Source organism: Fundulus heteroclitus, unplaced genomic scaffold (genome assembly GCF_011125445.2).
Source record: "Fundulus heteroclitus isolate FHET01 unplaced genomic scaffold, MU-UCD_Fhet_4.1 scaffold_28, whole genome shotgun sequence".
Lineage (NCBI taxonomy): Eukaryota > Metazoa > Chordata > Actinopteri > Cyprinodontiformes > Fundulidae > Fundulus > Fundulus heteroclitus.
In genome coordinates this window covers 1,056,575-1,076,287 of record NW_023396689.1, presented here as the reverse complement: position 1 = coordinate 1,076,287, position 19,713 = coordinate 1,056,575, and the positions used below count along the sequence as shown (strand labels likewise).

General features: G+C 37.9%; 1 protein-coding gene across 1 annotated transcript in view; it reads left to right on the top strand.

Annotated features, from left to right (window-relative positions):
• The first annotated feature begins 6,153 nt into the window (after nucleotides 1-6,153).
• LOC110367943 overlaps nucleotides 6,154-19,713 on the top strand; it is a 32,692-nt gene continuing 19,132 nt past the window's right edge. The window contains exon 1 of the mRNA XM_036130059.1: nucleotides 6,154-6,292. Within this exon, the coding sequence (XP_035985952.1) occupies nucleotides 6,197-6,292 (96 nt within the window). The 5' untranslated portion in view covers nucleotides 6,154-6,196. The remainder of the gene's footprint in view (nucleotides 6,293-19,713) is intronic.

The window sequence follows — 19,713 nt, the reverse complement described above, 5'->3', positions numbered from 1 at the left end:
GGAAAAATAACAAAAAGTAAAGTTAAAAGAGGCAATCTCTTCAGGTAGTTGCTGCCAAACATGTGAAAATAACACAAGCGTTTGCTATATATATATATATATATATATATATATATATATATATATATATATATATATATATATATAGATCACTATGAATGTAAATTGGGCATCATATGCCCATTCCTATTTCTTTTTGTATTTTTTTTGTATTCTTTTTGATCCATTGTATAAAGAAAGTTTTCACTGTATATAACTGAATGCACCTTGACTACTCTGCACCTTCCTGTATGAGCCGATGTGGCAAGTGAATTTCTCCATTGTGAGATCAATAAAGGGTTAGGTTAGGGTTAATCGTGGCGTACCACAGCAAAATAAAATCTGCCACACCTTCAGAATGAATAGAAAAATATATTAAAACAATATAAAGCATTTATTATAGCATAATGTATATTTGCACACTTATAATCATAATCACAGTTTAAAATGTATTTAAATATACCATGAAATGTTTATATTTACTTTATTTTGAAAAGTTAATACCTCCGGCTCCTTTCTGTGTCACTGCAAAGCTGCTAGTGAATGAAGCTACAGCGCTGTGCTGCTCTCGGTAGTGAAGGAAAACTTCCGACAACAGTCCAGCGTTGCCACCTTTGCAACTCTGTCACTATATGTGGGGACTTTTCAGACCCCTCTGGCAACTTTTAATAAAAAAAGTGACTAGAAATAAATATAGCAACTTTTCTCTGTGTTTTTGGCGATTTAGTACCTTCACATCAAAGCAGTAATCGGTGTACCTCAACTGTCTCACAACTGCTAGAGCTGTGTGAGTTCTCCCTATTCCTTCAGCGCTGTCTCACAGGCAGCTGCCTCATCTTGGAAGCCCTTCATGCAGTAAGAGCAAAGAGAGCAGAGAGGAGACCTGGTCAGATCGCAAAAGTATAAGTGCCAATGATTCCACTCTGGATTACAAAACTGGATATAAATATAATAAATATAGTTTTTAATCTAGTCTCTTTTTTTCTTTGAAATTAAAATAATAACCTGATTACCACCAACCTTGAATCACTTGTTAACATCGTTCAGTGTGTGTACATAGTATGAATCCAGGCATGGTATACAAATGCATGCATTATTTAATTATTATCTTTATTATGTATAAAGTAATGTTAATTAATGTACTGTATGTTGCATTTCAATGAGATGTTAACGACAGTTAATTTTCGTTGTGCTTGCTAATTTTTAACAGTCAGTAGTTACATGATGGCTGTGTAACAATTTTGTTTCTATGATGTTATACGTGATCGTAGTGCTTCAGTACCTTTTCTTTATTAGTTAGGTAGTTAAATAGTTCACAGCTTATTAATTGATATGAGTGCACTATGCGGTCCTTTTTAACTCAGAAACTGCTAAAACTCAACAGAACAAAAATGTTAATCTAAAACTAAATGATGGCTATTATTCATTATTAACCTTATATAATTTAGATCTAATCTAACTAGGATTTGCCCGGAGATGTGATGCTCATGAAGATAAACGTTGCATTTAAATTAAAGAAACTATTTTAATGTTTTTGTCTTTTATACATAAATATCCACTTTATTCTGGACATGTTTCTTTTGATCTTGTTCTTTTCCGCCCCAACATTGATCAGCAAACTCTTGTGGACATTGATTACCTTAATTTTTTATGTTGGCGTGTTAAGGTTCAATTTAAAAGTTTTGGTAAAATGTTCTTAAGGTCCTTTGCTAATTTCTCAGCCTTGAGGTCGTGACTATGATATGGCAAGAGTATGGTATGGAGCCACCCTAGTGGTACTTACAAACAGCAAAGCTAAATAGATTGGATTTGTTACATTACATTAGATTATTTTGTCACCTGGTCTATGTTTGTTTTTACTTAACAGTAATATGGACATTATATTACTGATTATTGTAATGCAGCTTTTTGTCAGCTTGTTATCTGGAAACTCCTCAAAACCTGACTAAGGCGTCAATGAGGTTTAGGGTTAGTTATATGCTGGTAAAGGTAATATATAAATAAAATTGAATTGAATTGAATTGAATTGAATTGAATTATATGCTGGTAAAGGTTAGGTTGAGGGTTAGAGTCAGGATTAGGCAATAGAAAGGGTTGAAAATAAATGGAATTCAATGGAAGTTAAGGCAAGGTCCTCATATATTTAAAACAAGGGTGTGTGTGTGGGTGTGTGTGTGTGTGTGTTTGTGTGTTCTTGTACTTGCTCATTTTATTAGGGCTTAGATTTAGCACTATGGTGTCATTTAGGTTAGGGTTAGGTATAAACACAAAAAGGTTAGAGTTATGGCTAGAGTTAGAGTTCGGCCATAGAAATGCTTGGAAATGAATGGAAGTTGATGGCAGAGAAGGCAGGGACCTTGCCATGCACATGGAACAAGAATGTATGCGAGTTTGTGTGTGTGTGTGTGTGTGTGTGTGAGCTGAAGGTAAACCAGGGGTCAGCTGAGACTGATGAGGCCATACTCTACACAATTTCAGTTTCATTCAGCCCTGATTATTGGTTCAATATTCTTTTTGTGCCAATCTGGGCAGGTTCTCAATTAGAACATCAATTGCCACAGTATCTTTTTCCAGCAAAGGGGCTGTACAGTTTTATTCCAACAAGCTGAAGTATAGTGATGTGACACCAGTTGGTAAAACTGTTTCAGGATAATTCTTATCAGGTGGTCTATAAATTAAATGAGTCGTTTAATTGAATTTTGACCATGTGCAGACACCCTGTCTACTTTTAAGACTAGGCTTAAAACTTTTCTTTTTGACAAAAATTATAACTAGTGGCTCATGTTACTCTCAGCTACCTTTATAGTTTTACTGCTATAGGCTTAGGCTACTGGAGGATATCAGGATCTAATTTTCTCACTCTATTGAGTTCTACTGTTCTTCAATTATGCATTATGTGTTGTCATTTCTGCTTTAACTTTCTGTTCTCTCTCTTTTTTCTTCATAGTAGGTACACCTGGTCTGGCGTTCTGTTAACTGTGACATCATCCAGAGAAGACGGCTCACCCGCTACTACCATCTAATGTAGAACAGATTACTAGATCAATGTGTGCTTCTGTGCTTTTTTGTCTCTCTTGTTGTGTCTCTGCTCTGTCTTCTGTAACCCCAGTCGGTCGAGGCAGATGACCGTTCATACTGAGCCCGGTTCTGCCGGAGGTTTTTTTTCCCGTTAATGGGTGGTTTTTCTTCCCACTGTCGCTTCATGCTTGCTCAGTATGAGGGATTGCTGCAAAGCCATGTACAATGCAGATGACTCTTCCTGTAGCTCTACGGTTCCCCAGGAGTGAATGCTGCTTGTCGGGACTTTGATGCAATCAACTGGTTTCCTTATATAGGACATTTTTGACCAATCTGTATAATCTGACCCAATCTGTATAATATGATTGAACTTGACTTTGTAAAGTGCCTTGAGATGACATGTTTCATGATTTGGCGCTATATAAATAAAATTGAATTGAATTGAATTAAATGATTATAAAAAATCAATGCGTGGATGTGTGAAAATTGTCTTCAATTGAATAAAAACAAAACTGAAGTAATACTTTTTGGACCAATAAAGGAGCACAGCTTCAGTGTCTTTCAGCTAGGAACGACTGATCAGGCCCGAAAACCTGGGTGTAGTGATGGACTCAGACCTGAACCTCCAAAAGCATCTAAAGACAGTTACAAGGTCGGCTTTTTATTACCTGAGGAACATTTCCAGGATTAAAGGACTAATGACTCAGCAGGATCTGCAAAAACTAATCCATGCTTTTATTTTGAGTAGAACTGATTACTGCAACGGTGTTTTCACCGGCCTGCCTAAAAAGTGGATCAGACAGCTGCAGCTGATCCAGAACTCTGCTGCTCACGTCCTCACTAAGACTAAAAAACTAAAGCACATCACTCCGGTTCTGAAGTCCTCCCAGTGGCTCCCTGTATCTCAGAGAATAGACTTTAAAATCCTTCTGTTAGTTTATAAATTCCTGAATGCCTTAGCACCTAAATACATCACAGACTTGTTATCGGTGTATCAACCCTCCAGACCACTCAGATCTTGAACTTGAAAAGAAGTTGTCACTCCTTTATTCTATGTGTGTGCAGGTTTTGCTGTTAAAAGATCGCTAGTGCTCAAAATTATCCCTTTCAACCCTTGTCTTGATATCAGCTTAAGAGCTGATCATCACCAGACAATACTTAACAGACAGAGGGTTATTTAATAAACATTAAATAACTTTAAACAGTCTATAATTGCACTACACTATGGAGCTTTCTTTGGCAAAACATTCTGGCGGAGTCCGTTTCTGCTTTCAGGGATGAAGGCTGGGCTTCGTGGATGAGCGCTCTCGCTGTAGGGACATGGCAGCTGACTGAAGTGCAGACTTGGGGCCATTAAGGGACTCTGAATATCTGGCACATAAACAACTGGCAGGGGGCAAAACAATAGTCCTGTCCGCAACAGAAACAAAGATGAGTTTACCACACCTTCCTGGATTTCATTTCAGATTTTCTTGTACACAATTAAACCACTAAACACACATTACAAAACACATTAAGATTATGTAAAGGGGAAAACTTTTCAGAAGCAACTTTAAGATTTAACAAGCTTTGTAAACATATCGTTCATTACAAAATAGGAAAGACCGTTAAGAAAATTATTTTGCACCAAAATATTCATTTACGTGACGGAATTATAGAGCAACCTAATAAAGTAAGTGGGTATTGAATAAATACCTGTCCAGGGTGTACCCCGCCTCACGCCCGGTAAACGCTGGAGATAGGCACCAGCACCCCCGCGACCCCATAAGGGATTAAGCGGATCAGAAAATGGATGGATGGATGATATTGAATAAATAAATAAATTAATTAATTTTCACTATATAAGCAGAGTAATCTGAACCTTTAAATTACATTTTATTTAAAGAACATCTTAGAGTAAGCTAAGTTCTGCCACTCCATCAATAAAGTGCAAAGAAAAGGTTACTGGCTAAAATGGATAAGACTGCAAAATTAGCATAATGACACCTTCTACTAACTAACATGGGTAAATTTGGGATTAAAGCACCAGTGTACAATTGCCATTGTACAATTGTTACAATATTTATGGAGATCTAATATCTCTCGACTCGGATACAAATAACTCAATAGTTCTTTTAACCTGATGTTAAAACATCCTGAGGGGAAAAACACATAAAACTGAGTTTAGCTAACTATTAACCTAGAGGTCTTTTGGATCAGGGTAGTTTAATAATTATCCTCTTACTTACATGCAGAAAAGAAATAAGGACAGTTAGATTAAATGATGGGGATATTTTGGATCGAGTATCCGTTCTTCGTACGTCGCTAACTCATGTAGCTGGATTTGATTGTTGACAATTTGGCATGATCTTGGATCGTTTGGTTCTTCGAAACTCATCTTGGACTTGCTGTCATAGCAACACGTGCGCAAGCTTAAGCCTGCGTGCGAGCAGGATTATTTCATGTAAACAGGATTAGATCGCAGCTGTATAAGCGGAGGAGATAGGGAAGTCTGTCGTGTCCATTTTTACGACAGCAACCTGTTGCGGAAGGTGCAAGAATAATTTGCAGAGTTTTTCGAATTAATCGCGTATTGCGCAATAGACAGGATCCTTTTAGGGTGCTGCGATACCTGCTTCAGCGAGAAACACAACTGGCAGCCACATGTGACGACTTACAAAACAGGTTACAGAGAAACAATTTACGCATTTTCCAGATTCCAGAGGGGAGTGAGGAAGGGAACGTTGTTGAGTTCGTTAAAGATTTACTGTCTAAAGTACTGACGCTGCCACCAGATCTGGACATAGGGATCAAGAGAGCACACCAGTCGCTCCTGTCCAGGCCGTTAAACCCAGCGGCGCCTCCTCGCTCAATTATCATGAGATTTCTGGACGCAACAGTGAAAGATGTTGTTTTACAGCAAGCGTGGAGACAAGGACAGGTTTTGTTTCTTCAATCAAGATTACTCCCCTGAGTTATCAAGCAGCTGAAACAGAAGGGTGTACAGGCGAAGTGTCTGTATCCAGCACGCCTGAAGATTAAAATGGACTTGGGAGACAGCACTTTCTTCGCTCATGGAGGCATCGGACACCTTGGAGCGGTTGGGTGTCCAGGTGTCTCACCGAGAAAGAGAGCGCCTTGAAGAAAGGCTAGCAGACGGATGGAGCATCAGCTCGAAGAGAAAGAGGGGCGGGACATTGTCTGTAGCAGATCTGAAGGCCATGATGGAACAGGAGCGAGCATGAAGATAAGACAGGTGAAGATGAAAGATTAAAACTGGTTAAAGGTAACGTAAAGCCATGTAGAAGTATGATGAGAAAAGACTGGAGGTATAATTGTTGATTGAGAACATTATAAGTTGTCACAAATAAGGAAAAAAAAAAAGAGACCTTTTGTTTTAGTTACATGAGAGAGCTACATTCACAGATACCTTTTTTACATCCTGGTGTAATACTGGTTACAGTCTATGTCGCAGAGAGCCCACCACTCTCTGTCCCAATGCTATCGGGGGTCAGGCATGGTTACAGTTCAGGGACTATGGCTGGCTGCACTTTTGGAAGTTCTGTTATGTGTTCAAAGTGTTCTTTATGTGTTTCCCCTGATTCAAGAGCTTTATCTAAGATTATTTTACAGAAAGGTTACTTTGCTTTTATATATTGGTACGAGAGATACATATTCGGAGACAGAGCAGCAATTGATTAATCAGCTTATTAAATTTAACCTTAATGGTGACATCATTGACTTTAATAACATATAACATAAAAGGTATAAACAGCCCAATTAAGAGGAAGAAAATTCAAACACAACTAAAGAAGATGCAGTGTGCGATTGCCCTGCTTCAAGAGACACATCTCACGGAAAAGGAACATCTAAAGTTAAAAAGGGAATGGGTAGATCAAGTATATTTCAGTTGTTATGGAATTAGTAAAAAAACGTGGGGTAGCCATTTTGATTAATAAGTCTGTTTACTTTAACTGTGAAAAAGTTTATCAGGATACAGAGGGACGATATATAATGGTAGTTGGAACCATTGCAGGGATAAAATTGAGTATTTTAAATGTGTATGCCCCCGACGAGGATTGTTAATTTTTCTTTAAAAAACTCGCAAATCTTCTGGCAGAGAAAGGAGAGGGCTTACTGCTTATAGGTGGGGATATGAATTGTGTTCTTAGCAATAAATTAGATGAATTACCCTCAACATTCAAATCCCAAAGTAGAATGTCAAAAAGTCTAGCGACTATGATGACAAAACTCAGGCTAATTGACATTTGGCGTCATCTCCATCCAAAGGAGAAAGATTTTACATTTATGTCCCAGGCACACGGCAGCTACTCCAGACTAGATCACTTCCTAATAACAAAAAATAACATTCATCAGGTTAAGGAATGTTTAATAGAATCAATTACAATTTCGGATCATAGTCCTGTGACAATGAAACTTGACTTGGGTTTGGAACCTTGTTTTCGGTATTGGTGGCTAAATGTATCAATATTAACAGTATTACGTTTATTCGAGAAGAAATACAGAGAGCCATAAATTAATATTTTGTTTTTAATGATAATGGAATGGTCTCACCCTCCATCTTATGGGATGCAGCAAAAGCCACAATAAGGGGCAAAATAATCTCCATAGGATCCAGATTAAAGAAACAAAGGATGTAGAAACAATTCCAGTTGGAGAACGAAATCAAAAGATTGGAAAATGAACACAAACAACAAGGGAAAAAAGAGGCTTTAGATAAACTTAAAGAAAATAGAAATAAGTTAGACTACTTGTTGACTTACAGGGCGGAGGGAGCCCTCAGATTTATTGACAGGAAATACTATGAATTTGGAAACAAGGCTAGCCGTTTATTAGCGTTTCAATTGAAAAAGGCTCAGGCGAGCCGTATCGTCCCAAAAATTAAGCAACTTAATAGTAATTCAATTGCAACTCGTCCAAAAACAATATCAGACAATTTTGCTAAATTTTATGAACAGTTATACAAGAGTCAAAACCAGGAATCAAAAGATGACAAAATTCACATGTTTTTTAAATCAGTGAAAATGGCAAAACTGTCAACAGATGAAGCCTTAAGGCTAGCTGAGCCTATTAGAGAAGATGAAATCAGAGAGACTATTGGTAAATTAGAGAGTCTATTGGTAAATTAGAGAGACTATTGGTAAATTGAAACACAACAAGACACCAGGAACGGATGGGTTTGCAGGAGAATTTTACATGGTCTTTAATAACACCCATACTATGCAAGCTTTATAACTATGTCCTAAATTCAGGGAACCCTCCGGAGTCCTGGTCTGAGGCGATCATCACAGTACTACACAAAGAGGGAAAAGATCCACTGCAATGTGCAAGTTACTGTCCGATTAGTCTTCGCTGCGTGGACTATAAAATATTGACATCAATTATATCCACTCATATTCAAAAGTATATAAAAAAACTAATTAATCCAGATCAAACTGGGTTTATCCTAGGCCGACAGGGATCTAATAACATAAGAAGAGCCCTGAACTTACAATCATTGATGACAAAACCATCCATGCTTCTCAGTTTAGACGCCGAAAAAACGTCTGATCGTGTTGATTGGCAATTTCTTAAACATACTCCAATTGAGATGGGCTTTGGCGAAACATCCGTAAGTTGGGTTACTTTATTTTATAAAAATTCCAAATCCAGGGTTAGAGTTAATGGGTGCTATTCAGAATTATTTAACGTGGAGCGGGGGGTGCGTCAGGGAGATTCATTGTCCCCCATTTTGTTCGCATTAAGTATTGAACCTCTGGCAGAGGCCATACGTCAGGACGACCACATACAAGGAATCAGGGATGGGGAAGGGGCAACTCATAAAATTGCCCTCTTCGCGGATGATATTTTATTATTTATAAAGCACCCTCTTACATCAGTCCCCAAGCTCATGCATTGCTTAAAGTAATATGGCGATACATCTGGATACAAAATTAACCAAAGTAAGTCAGAAGCAATAATGATGTCTGGACAATGACCAAGCCAACTTAGTGAGATCTTTCATTGGAAAGATCTCACTAACAAGGATTTAGGTACTTAGGGATAATTCTCACACCCAAATCCTCACAAATGTTCGATGCTAATTATAACAAATTGATAAAGAAAATCAAAATTGACCTGTCCCAATGGGAGGTCCTACCTTTATCCCTATATGGCAGAATGGAAACTGTCAGAATGAAGTTGCTTCCTCGTCTTCTGTTCCTGTTTCAATCTCTACCAGTAAGAGTCCCAGTCTCAACATTTACCATGCTCAATAAATTAATATCTCAATTTATTTAGCAACAAAAAAGAGCAAGAATTTAACTCCAAACACTTCATCTACCCAAAAATAGGAGTGGTTTAGCTTTACCCAATTTAAAATGTTATTATTGGGCAGCGCAGTCATCAGCTATTGTGACTTGGATTGAAGGGGATGAGGAAGCAAAATGGCTTCAAATAGAAAAGGGTGAAACTAAAGGTATACAATTATTTACTCTTCCCTTCCTAGACATCAGAGGTGTTAATAGATTGAAAATTGGAAATGAATGGACCAGACACACTTTAAAAATATGGACAGAAGTTAAAAAGATGCTTAGAGATACAGGGTCAGTCTCCAGAGCTATGCCTATTGTGGGCAATATAGACTTTCCACCTTCCACATGGGACCAAGGCTTTAAGAGATGGGCAGCTAAAGGTCTTAAAATACTAAACCAATTATTCGATAGGGCCGACTTAAAGTCCTTCACACAACTTCAGGAACAGTTCGGTCTCCCCGTAAATGATTTATATAGATATCTGCAAATTAGGCATTACAATATTAGTCACAAGGAACGTGATAGACTTAATAGCAATCCAAATGATATAGAACAATATTTTATTACCATTGCAGAAAAAAACTTTCCAACCAAGAAGCATGTTTCACATTTGTATAAAATTCTCTCATCTAATAATCATCAAAATACCTATAATGTAAAAGAAGACTGGGAATTAGAATCCAATTCTACAATAGAAGATGAACAATGGGACAAATTGTGCGAGGGCAGTCACAAAGGACTTAACAGCCAAATGTGGAAAGAATTCAGTTGGAAAATTGTAATAAGATTATTTGGCACCCCGTTTGTAATTTCTAGATTTGTCAAAAACCCTTCAGCAGCCCTATGTTGGAGACAGTGTGGGAAGATTGGTGACCATACGCACATTCTTTGGGACTGTGCTGTTATCAGCGAGTACTGGAAGGGGATTAGGAATGAAATAGAGACAATTATAAACAGATAAATACCTTCAAATGCTTTGTTTTATTTACTAAGTATAATACCAGATTATTTTGACGTAGACCAAAAGTATATTTTGCACATTTTATTATTAGTAGCTAAAAAAAACTATTACGGTAAATTGGAAACAAGTTTTGTCACCATCTATAGCAGAGTGGAAGAATAGGGTAAAACAAGTGTATAGGATGAAAAAAAATGACTGCATGTTTACAACTCAAAGAAGACAAGTTCAATCAAAGATGGCATTTGGTGAAATTATATTTGGGTGCATGATTTTGGGCTGCAGTGATTCTAGTGAATTGCAATCTGCTCTGTCATCAGTATTCTTACGGGTATTCAAAGTCTCTGGTGATTTGGTTTATTGTGTTGCATTTATTTTGAAATATTGTATATGTGGCGTCAGTATTTCTGTTATTGATCTTATTGCTCTTGACTTAGGGAATGTTCTTTTGTTGTGAAAATTTTTGAAAAATAAAAAGTTCCAATAAAATAAAATAAAATAAAGAGGAAAAAGTGGTGTTAGAGCCATAAATAGAAAATATTTAGGTTATTTGTGTGATGGTTTGCTTTTTATTTTTATCATATTCAGTAAGATTTGTTCAGGCCATTTTATTGTGAAGTTTAGTTTTACTTTGAAAGGCTTGCTTCCTGTCGAGCCATATATTGTATTAGAAAAAACTATGGATGGATGATCTAGACACGGAGCAATACAGTTTTTGACCGTGTAAACTGTGTATGACTTGGAAAAGGAAAAACTTCATTTTTTTAGTTAAAACTCCCAGTTTGCACACGTCCTTTACTTCCAGTGTCTAAGGAATGACACCGATATTGGATCTGTTGTGTTAAAGATTGGGTTTACCGGCCTGCTGTTACATGTCTATTGAAACCCATTTTATCCCGGTTCCAGATTTGGCCGCAAGTGAGAAAGCATTAATCAAGAGGTAGAACAGTTTAATATGCATATGTAATTCATCCCGAAGTCCCGAAAAGCTCCTTTCAGTCATATGGAATCGTATTCTGTAATGAAATTAACTGAACACTCCCACAAGAAACAAACACCACCTTCCAATGTTCCATCTCCATCCTATGGCAAACCTATTTTAGAAATGTAGTAGTTATTGAGACACTTAATCGCAATTTCTCTATTCTCTCCTTCCGTACGCTGTCCTGTAAGAAAATGCAGCAAGCACACATACTTTGGTGAGGATCGCCTTGTCTGTGTAATCAAAAATTAGTTAATGCAGTTTTGAAATCAAAGTACATTTATCCTGCAAAAATGTCAGCATGCTTTTTGGATTAAAAAAATTACCAGACATTGCACACAAAACTTCTTAGCATGTCACCACTCCATTAAACTCTGTAACCTCTGCTCCAATTTCAGATGTCCACTCTGTGTGCTGCGAAAAAGTTCCTATTTTTAATCTGAGAGAAAAAGCAAACCCCCATTTTGTTCACCTATCATTCTATCAAGTGTTCAAACCCTGATCCAGTTAACTCCAACACGAGATATGTGGCTTTGAATCCTATTTAAACAGGGTTTTTAATAGAATTATTTTACATTACGTTACCCTCTGTTTTTCTCTGTTTGTCTATTTTATTTAGCTTTTCTTAGTCTATGTAGTTGTTCTATTTTATTTACCATTCATTTTATTGTACTGCTAAAACTGTGGGCCTGTTTCCAAGAACCCCCCTTATAGAATCCTCCTCCAGCAGATACGGGCTTTTCTGACACTTCGCCCATTAAATCTATTTTATGGTCCAGGCTTGTGTTTTGGGAGTCAACTAAACCAACATTCAGAGAGTTCTTTGTTTTTTTTAAATAACTGTTATCTAATTTATAACGCAGTCACATACCTCCCCTTGGGTCCTGCAAAAGAACCCTTCAATTAACGGTATCCCCTTTTCCATTTTGTGTAGTTTTTGCATTTTATCCTATTTTCCCTCCATGAAACAAAAATAATTTTGTTACAAAAACATCAACCGAGAACAGTATATGGTCCTCAAGTGGAGACAATTTAACTACAAACACTTGTCTTTATTGAAGTAGGAAAACCACTTCCCTGTATCCTGAATCCAAATCAAAATATAATGCAATTTCATCATACCATAGATCTGCAAGAAGTCCTTCAAAAGTTGTGTAAGATCAGAGTACCCATCGAAATGATGACTGCAGATTGATGGTCTCAGTTGCACACAGCAACTCGATTTTGTGAGAATGCTGGATGTTCCAAGTTATTTACATACTGAGACAGAGTGGAACCTGAATATGAGAAAATATGAGAACACAGGCCATCCCAATCACACTCCATTAAATCTTTTCTCAGCAGTATATGACTAGAAATAACTGTCTGTGTTTTACCTTAAAGATGTTTGATACCAGTCCGTGGCTCCTGAGATGGACTCGGACTGACATGCAACAGACCAGGCAAACATGAGATCGGAGTTAAGACGTCTTATTCAAGGCTTTCATGCGTGACACTCCACATTTCTTCCCCAGTGTTGCAGGAGCAGATCGCTGTAATGTCTCTGCGAGCACCTTAGTGACAAAGTACCCTTTTCACAACTCAGAGTCTGATGAAACAGGTGGCTCCAATGTGCGCAAAAAATTCATACAGTCACTTCCCTTGACAGCTTGGGATCTGCGCTGTTCATGAGCGCTGGCCACTTTTCCAGGGTGAGGAAACATTGTTCATGGGAGCGTTATCACCCTGCTGGGGTACTGACTTTCCGGAGGTGAGGTCGTATTGGGACTTCATGCCAGGATTTGGTGACTCGATGCCAGGCTGACTTGCTGATGCGAAACAGTCCCTGGCACAGTGTCCAGAGTGACCACAGTTAAAGCAGATGTCTGTAGATGTTTGAAAAGTTCTGGCATGTCCACCTCGTCTATTCGGTCCTCTGCTCCTTCCCCCATGTCTGCGCTGACCGCTACACTGCCATCCGGGTCCATGCGCAGGAGCAACAAATCTGGAATCAAATGAAGAATAAAAAAGCGGAGGAGGCGCCGTCCCTCCTTTAAATAAATTAGAGACATTGTTTGGTGCAATCTGCTGCTTACTGTTACTCCCTTCCTACGTTGTTTTCCAATAACTGTAATTTTACTAACTTTTAGTAATTAACAAACTCAAGCGTGTTTCTCCCCTCCTTTGAGTCACAGGCAAATGGTGTATCAGATATTGTCCCAGCGAGCGTATCAGGAGTTAAGTTCATCAGCTGAGACACTGAAGAGGACACGCTGTCTAACATTATTTCTCCAAATAATCCACCCATAATGGACAGAGTTGTTTTAGGATCCACACCTATGTGTTTGATCCATCCTACTGATTTTTTCCGGTAGATGTTGTGAGTCCCAGTCAAACTTAGGAAGCTCTGCCAAAGTGAATAAAGAAAATGCAGTGTAACTACATCTATCAAGGAAGAAAGTACAAAAAACACTAAAGTTACAGTTTAAAATGGCACCAAAATCAGTTTTGTGCCTTTGTTTAGTAAATTTTTAATTCAAATTCTGCCAGCCAGAATTGATCACCAGCAACTGATGTTGAAAAGTTTTCACCAGAATTTGCACGTTACCAAATGAACAAAGAAAAATGATTCCTCGGCCCCTAAATTACTTTGTAACAAGGGCATCTACATTTTGTGGGACTATGAAAATGTGGTTACATATAATGAATAATTTGGGAACGCTCCTGTGATTATCCCGTAATAATTCCTGTTTGTACTAATTTCTGCCGTTCTGTAATATCAGTATCTATAATAAAATGATGCAAGCCAATAACATTTGTCATAGATTCCTCAATTGTTGCTGCTTTATTTGAGGAGGACTTCAAAACTGACTCATGACTAAATGCAGGGTTAACGAAATCTGTCAAATCAGCCGCAATATCCTTTTGCCCACACTATTAAGGTACAGTTTAACCTTAACTTATAAGCAGAACTTTTTAGTTCTGCTTACTCAAGTTTTCCCAGGCCTGCAAATGAACAAAAGCTGATAGGGTTTACTATTCGATATTAAACAGCTAGATTAAAGTCTGACGGATTATATCTATGTATTTATCTATTATAACTAGGGCTATCAAACAAAGAAAACCTTTTAATCACATTTTAATCGCAAATTATATTTTATTTCTGAAAGTTTATACATTCATTAGGCATTTTAAAATGCTATTTTGGAATAGATAACGCGAGTTAGAATTACACTCTTACAGAAGACATCTTCCCTTTTTTGTTTTTTTCCCAATTTGTAATGCCTCAAACAGATGTTTAATGTTCTCCCAAATTTACAACAACTTTCCAAACGTCTAATCTATTTCTAACTTTTAGGCTACAGTTTAAAATAAAAATCTTCTCCAAAACTCACCAGTATGCAGATGGATTCAACCTTAATTAGTATACAAGTTTAGCTTACCTAGTCTAATGTAAAATTAAAATAATGTGCGCGTAGGAACCTAAAACAGGCCTAACACTATTAATGGAAACCCAAATTGCAGATACAAGCTAAACCTTTGAACTTGTGTGTTCAAACTCTCTGAAGTATTCATGTTGATCTGTACTAAAAGTTCCAGCACTCCCCGGTCCCACATTATGAGTTTACAGAAATGGTTCCTTTGTGTTTTGTTCACATATTCACGTGATGGGTCATCTTGTTTTGTGTGTGATCACACAGATAAAACATAATCTCTGTGATCAAAAAGGTGGAATTTTATGAAAATATTATTCTGAAGTCACTATTGTGATAATTAAGGATGGACCCAAAGACAACCCAAAACAGGTCAGTGACACCTGAATTGATTTTATTTAAAGGGGGGGCGGGGGGTAGCGCGGGCTCTCGGGATGCGCTGCTCGTGCTCACAGGTTGGCAGTTCCTGACAGGGAAAGTAGCAGGTTAGTGACCAGCGGAGGCAGATTGAGATGAGAACTAGAAGCTAGGTCACTAACCTGACAGGAAGCTGGCTTGTCCGGCTGCAGTTGGTTCCAGAGTGTGGTGGAGCCCGTGTGGGAGTTTTCCAGGGGCATTAATCCAGGGACAGTCCGGGTCTGATTACGGGGAGGCCAATAAATCCAGAGGCGGTTCCAAGGGAGAGTCCAAAGAGGGGTGCAGGTCCAGATCCAGGTCCAAAATCCACAAAGCACAGACAGTTTTAGGGGACAGGAAATTTCCGGTACTCACGGGCTGGCAGGGTCAGAAACACGGGCAGGGTGTCCAGGATCCAGAGGCTGATAAGCAGAACTCAGACGGGCAGACAGAATCCAGAGAGGGGTTAGGCTGGCTCAAGAAACAGGGCAAAGAGTCAGAACAGGTGTGCTGATTGCAATTGACAGCCCCAGTGCCAGAATCCTTACAACTATGGCCTTACGCCACTTGGACATAGAAGGCCAGGAGACATGATGTCTGTGTATGAGATCAACTGTTTGCTGAGTGGAAGGCCAAATGCTGCGTAGATGCTGTGCGGGATGATGATTACGATTACTTTCCATCTATGCGATCTCTGCTCTGTTTCTCAATAAAAGTGCTGGAACTTCATCACCGCCGTCTCCTTATTCAGTAACAATGGGAATTCAGTTGTTATTGTTTAGAATTCCGTCCACATTGTACGACCACATGATGGCGGCGACCCATGTATCTAATTTTAGTAATTTGACATTATTTGAGGAATGCCATGTTTGTGCTTTGCACTCTTGGAACCAGTGACGTGCAGTCAGGGGAGGCAAGTGAGGCCAGGCCTCACTTGTCATCATGGAAAGAAGGAAAATATATATTGATGATAACATAATATGTTATCATCATATTATTGTTATTCAATCAGTTACTGTTATTCAATCAGTCATTTGTAATAAAGAGTTAATTTTTTATCTAATTTCATAAATTTTTATAATATTTTCTTCAAAATCGCAGAATTTTCACTATTTTTCATGTAAATCCTTGGTGGCGCTTGATAGTGAAGCCAGTGAGGCCGCAGCAAGCTTGGCCTCCCCTGGGATTGCGCAATCCCATGTTAACTGCGCTGGCTTCCATTCTGTGAATGCATCTTCCTGTCTCTAGATCATAAATTCAATTGTTCAAACAGTTATGAACTGTTTTTCCATAATTTAATGTATGTGGATTGCGAATTGTGTTTTGCTCATCATACTGTGTGCAGGTAACATGTTTTCGTGCTGCTGGGCGATCATAAAAGGCAAAGCACTGGTTGTAGGTGAGGCCGGCAGTTCCTTGGCCTCTAGGCAGGGGGCGCTCAAGGGGCACCGCTCCTGATCCTAAAACTGTAGAGTGACAGCAAGTTATGGATGTTTTATTAGCAAGTTTTGCTAAACAAGTAAAGCACTATAAAGACTCTAAACATCCAGCTGGAACAGGACTGATGAAGGAAGGCTTTCCTCCTTGGCAGTGAGCTCCACTGAGACTGAGAGACTTTTAAAACTGAAGAAAGATAGAGAAGTTTTACCGGAAAGTCACCAATATTTCAATATCAGTCTCCTTCAGCACTTTGTAATGAATCTACTCTGTAGAGTCTATATATTTGTAAATCTGACATTGATGACGTCAGTGCCTCACCAGCTATGAACCTTACCGCATGTCACTGCTTGGAACAAAGTACTATTGGAATTGTACTTTGGAACTGGAACTCTCTCAATATTTTTAGTAAATCTCTTAAAAAGTGGTTTTTGACTAACCAAAATTGCACTCGTGATCTAAACTAGCATGTTTTTTGAGCTAGTAAATGTTTTTAACTAAATTTGGCCTATGGTGTATAATTAATAATGGGTCATCATAATGGTTAACCTCTTTTAATACTGTGTAATTTCTGGTAAATATTATGTCCTGTCAAATGTATTTGTCTATGTTTATGCTGTTTGTCCTTTATGCCATGGGACTGCACACGAAAATTAGAACTTGTGGCTAAATCTGGTGTATTTACATGACAGCTTAATGTACTCCTGTTGATTAACTTGCACTGTCACTTATTAAATAAAATAAACATAAAAAAACTGTAATTGGAGCTGATAGTGTCAATATATATTTGCTGTAAAATAGTGCTTTATTTCTGAAGGTATGTGAGGTGTTAAAGTACAGCCCATTGAGAGCAACAGAAAATTTTACACATTCCAAAAAGTACGAACACCTTTAAAATTGTACTAAATTCTCTGAACACTTCAGAGAGTTTCAAGTAAAGATAAAGGATTATATGTTTTAATCTGCAAATAATTAAAATGAATCTCATCAAAACAACATCCTTTTTGGAGGACAAGGAAACCACAAATGTTGGTGGAAAGCAGATTGTTGCACACTTATGAAAGTCTTATCTTTGTTAATTTTAAAGTGCAGCATTTTATCTATTTTCTTTGGTATAAAAGATAAATATAATTTAAATTAATCACAAAAATCCCATGTGTGCTTGATTGAAAAAAAATCATATCTTAGAATAGATATGCTGTAAAAGAGACTTCAATGTTGATGTGAAATCTCATCATTTGGCATTGCATGGTATACATGTGGCCTTTATTAATCACACTGTAAAAATTGGGGGTATTAGTTATTATTGAGCTGATAGCCTGTCTTTTCTAGGACTTACATCTTAATGTTAGTAAAACTGCAATCTAAATTCTTTGTGGAAGCTTCTTCTGCTCAAACTATTTTTCTCCTATTCTTTGTTTAGTAATCTAACTATAAATCTGGATCAGCTCCTCCAAACAGGTCACAGGTTTATCAGCTCTGATGCCAATACACTAATACAAAACATGAACTTTGTTTTAACTGTTGCAAAAATATAAAAACTATGTACTTCTCTCTGTGTTCATGAAACTTTTCAATGTGGGAAACTGAAAATTATTCATACTTAAAGGAGCAAAGCAAACTTTCACCACTAGGAGTGCTTTTGAGCACTGTCTGTAGACCAAAACACGATGTTTGACAAGCCGACTCTCTACCTCGGCCCTCCCTTTCCCCTCTTTTTCTCACCCATCATAGGCCTCGTATGCACATACTTGCAAAGGATATATACACAAAACACTTTCAGAGGAACATGTGTAGTGAAGTAGTAAGTAATTTATAACTTTATGATTCTTTTAGCAAGAGAACATTTCAATCCGCCAGATGTGCTCTCTGCCATTTTGTCCAAAGCTTTTTATTGGCTGTCCTTTCAAAAAACAAAAGGGAATAAAAACATTGTTTTTTTTTTTAGTATATCTCCAATTATGCTGTCAACATTTAGCATAAATCAGGCCTGAGTAGAGTGAAAAATACCTCTTGCCCTATTTTAATTTCTTGTTTTTTGTCATTTTCATGTGGATCACATTCTCTGACCACATTTTGTTTCTAGAATCCTGAAGGAGCATGGGCATGTTGTCACATCAAAGGGCTGGGAAGCAAACTAATTTTCTAACTGCAAGACCACTACAGCAGCTGTAGCTACACAGGTCAGATTGTATGTCTCAGCCATATTGTATCGGTCTCTCTTGCATTGAACCTTGTTTTAAAGGAAATAGGAAGGCATATCTAACTTTTAAAAGTACAGTAAACCTTGTTAAACTAGGCAATAGACTCTAAAGGCATATGTGCAAAGTGTATAGTGGATCATACATATTAGAGCAGTAGAATCTAACATGATGTAGTTTTTCCTGACACTAAAGTTTGTTTTTGAAGGGTAAAACGTAACACTTTAACCAAGGTAGTTTCTGTTGAATGGGCTTAACAAAAACAGATTGGTATTTATGAAATCAGTTGGTTAGCCAACACTTTTTGTGTTTGGTTTTCAAAATAAATGGTCATTAATAAACAGGCCATCAATTGAGGGATCTTGACCATAGTAAGAGATTTGTTATCAGATCAAAAACCTTCAGACAGAAAAGTTTAAAGCAGGGTTAGGTTATAAAATAACATGTTGAGGATTTAATTTTTTAATTCATCAATCAAAAATCTAAAGCATTTTGCATAAGTGCAAACCCAGAAAGACATAGCAGCCCACCTTATCTAAAGAGACAGGCATGGAGAGAGTAAAAGTTGCAGCCACAAGGCTGCAGATCACCCTGAATACATCATCTCCACGGTGAGACACAGTGGTAGGAGAATCATGCTGTGGTGGTGCTTTTCTTAGGGAGGGACAAGAAACCTTGTTTTTCAGAGATGGTGAGAGAATGGATGAAGCTAAATACAGAGTAATCCTGGAAGAAAACCTGTTAGAACCTCCAAAAAACAAGACTGGGGTGGCCCACCTTTCAGAAGGACAACATGCTGCCATGGTTTAGATCAAAGCATATTCAGCTGGTAGAATGGAAAATCTAGACCAAATGCAAAATTGATGTTTGCAGGGCACAGTGGTAGTGCACTGTCCTCAACGCAGCTGTCTCGGGTTTGACTCCCGGCATGTGGAGCTTTGCAGCATGTCTTCCCCTCTCTTATCCCTGTTTCCTG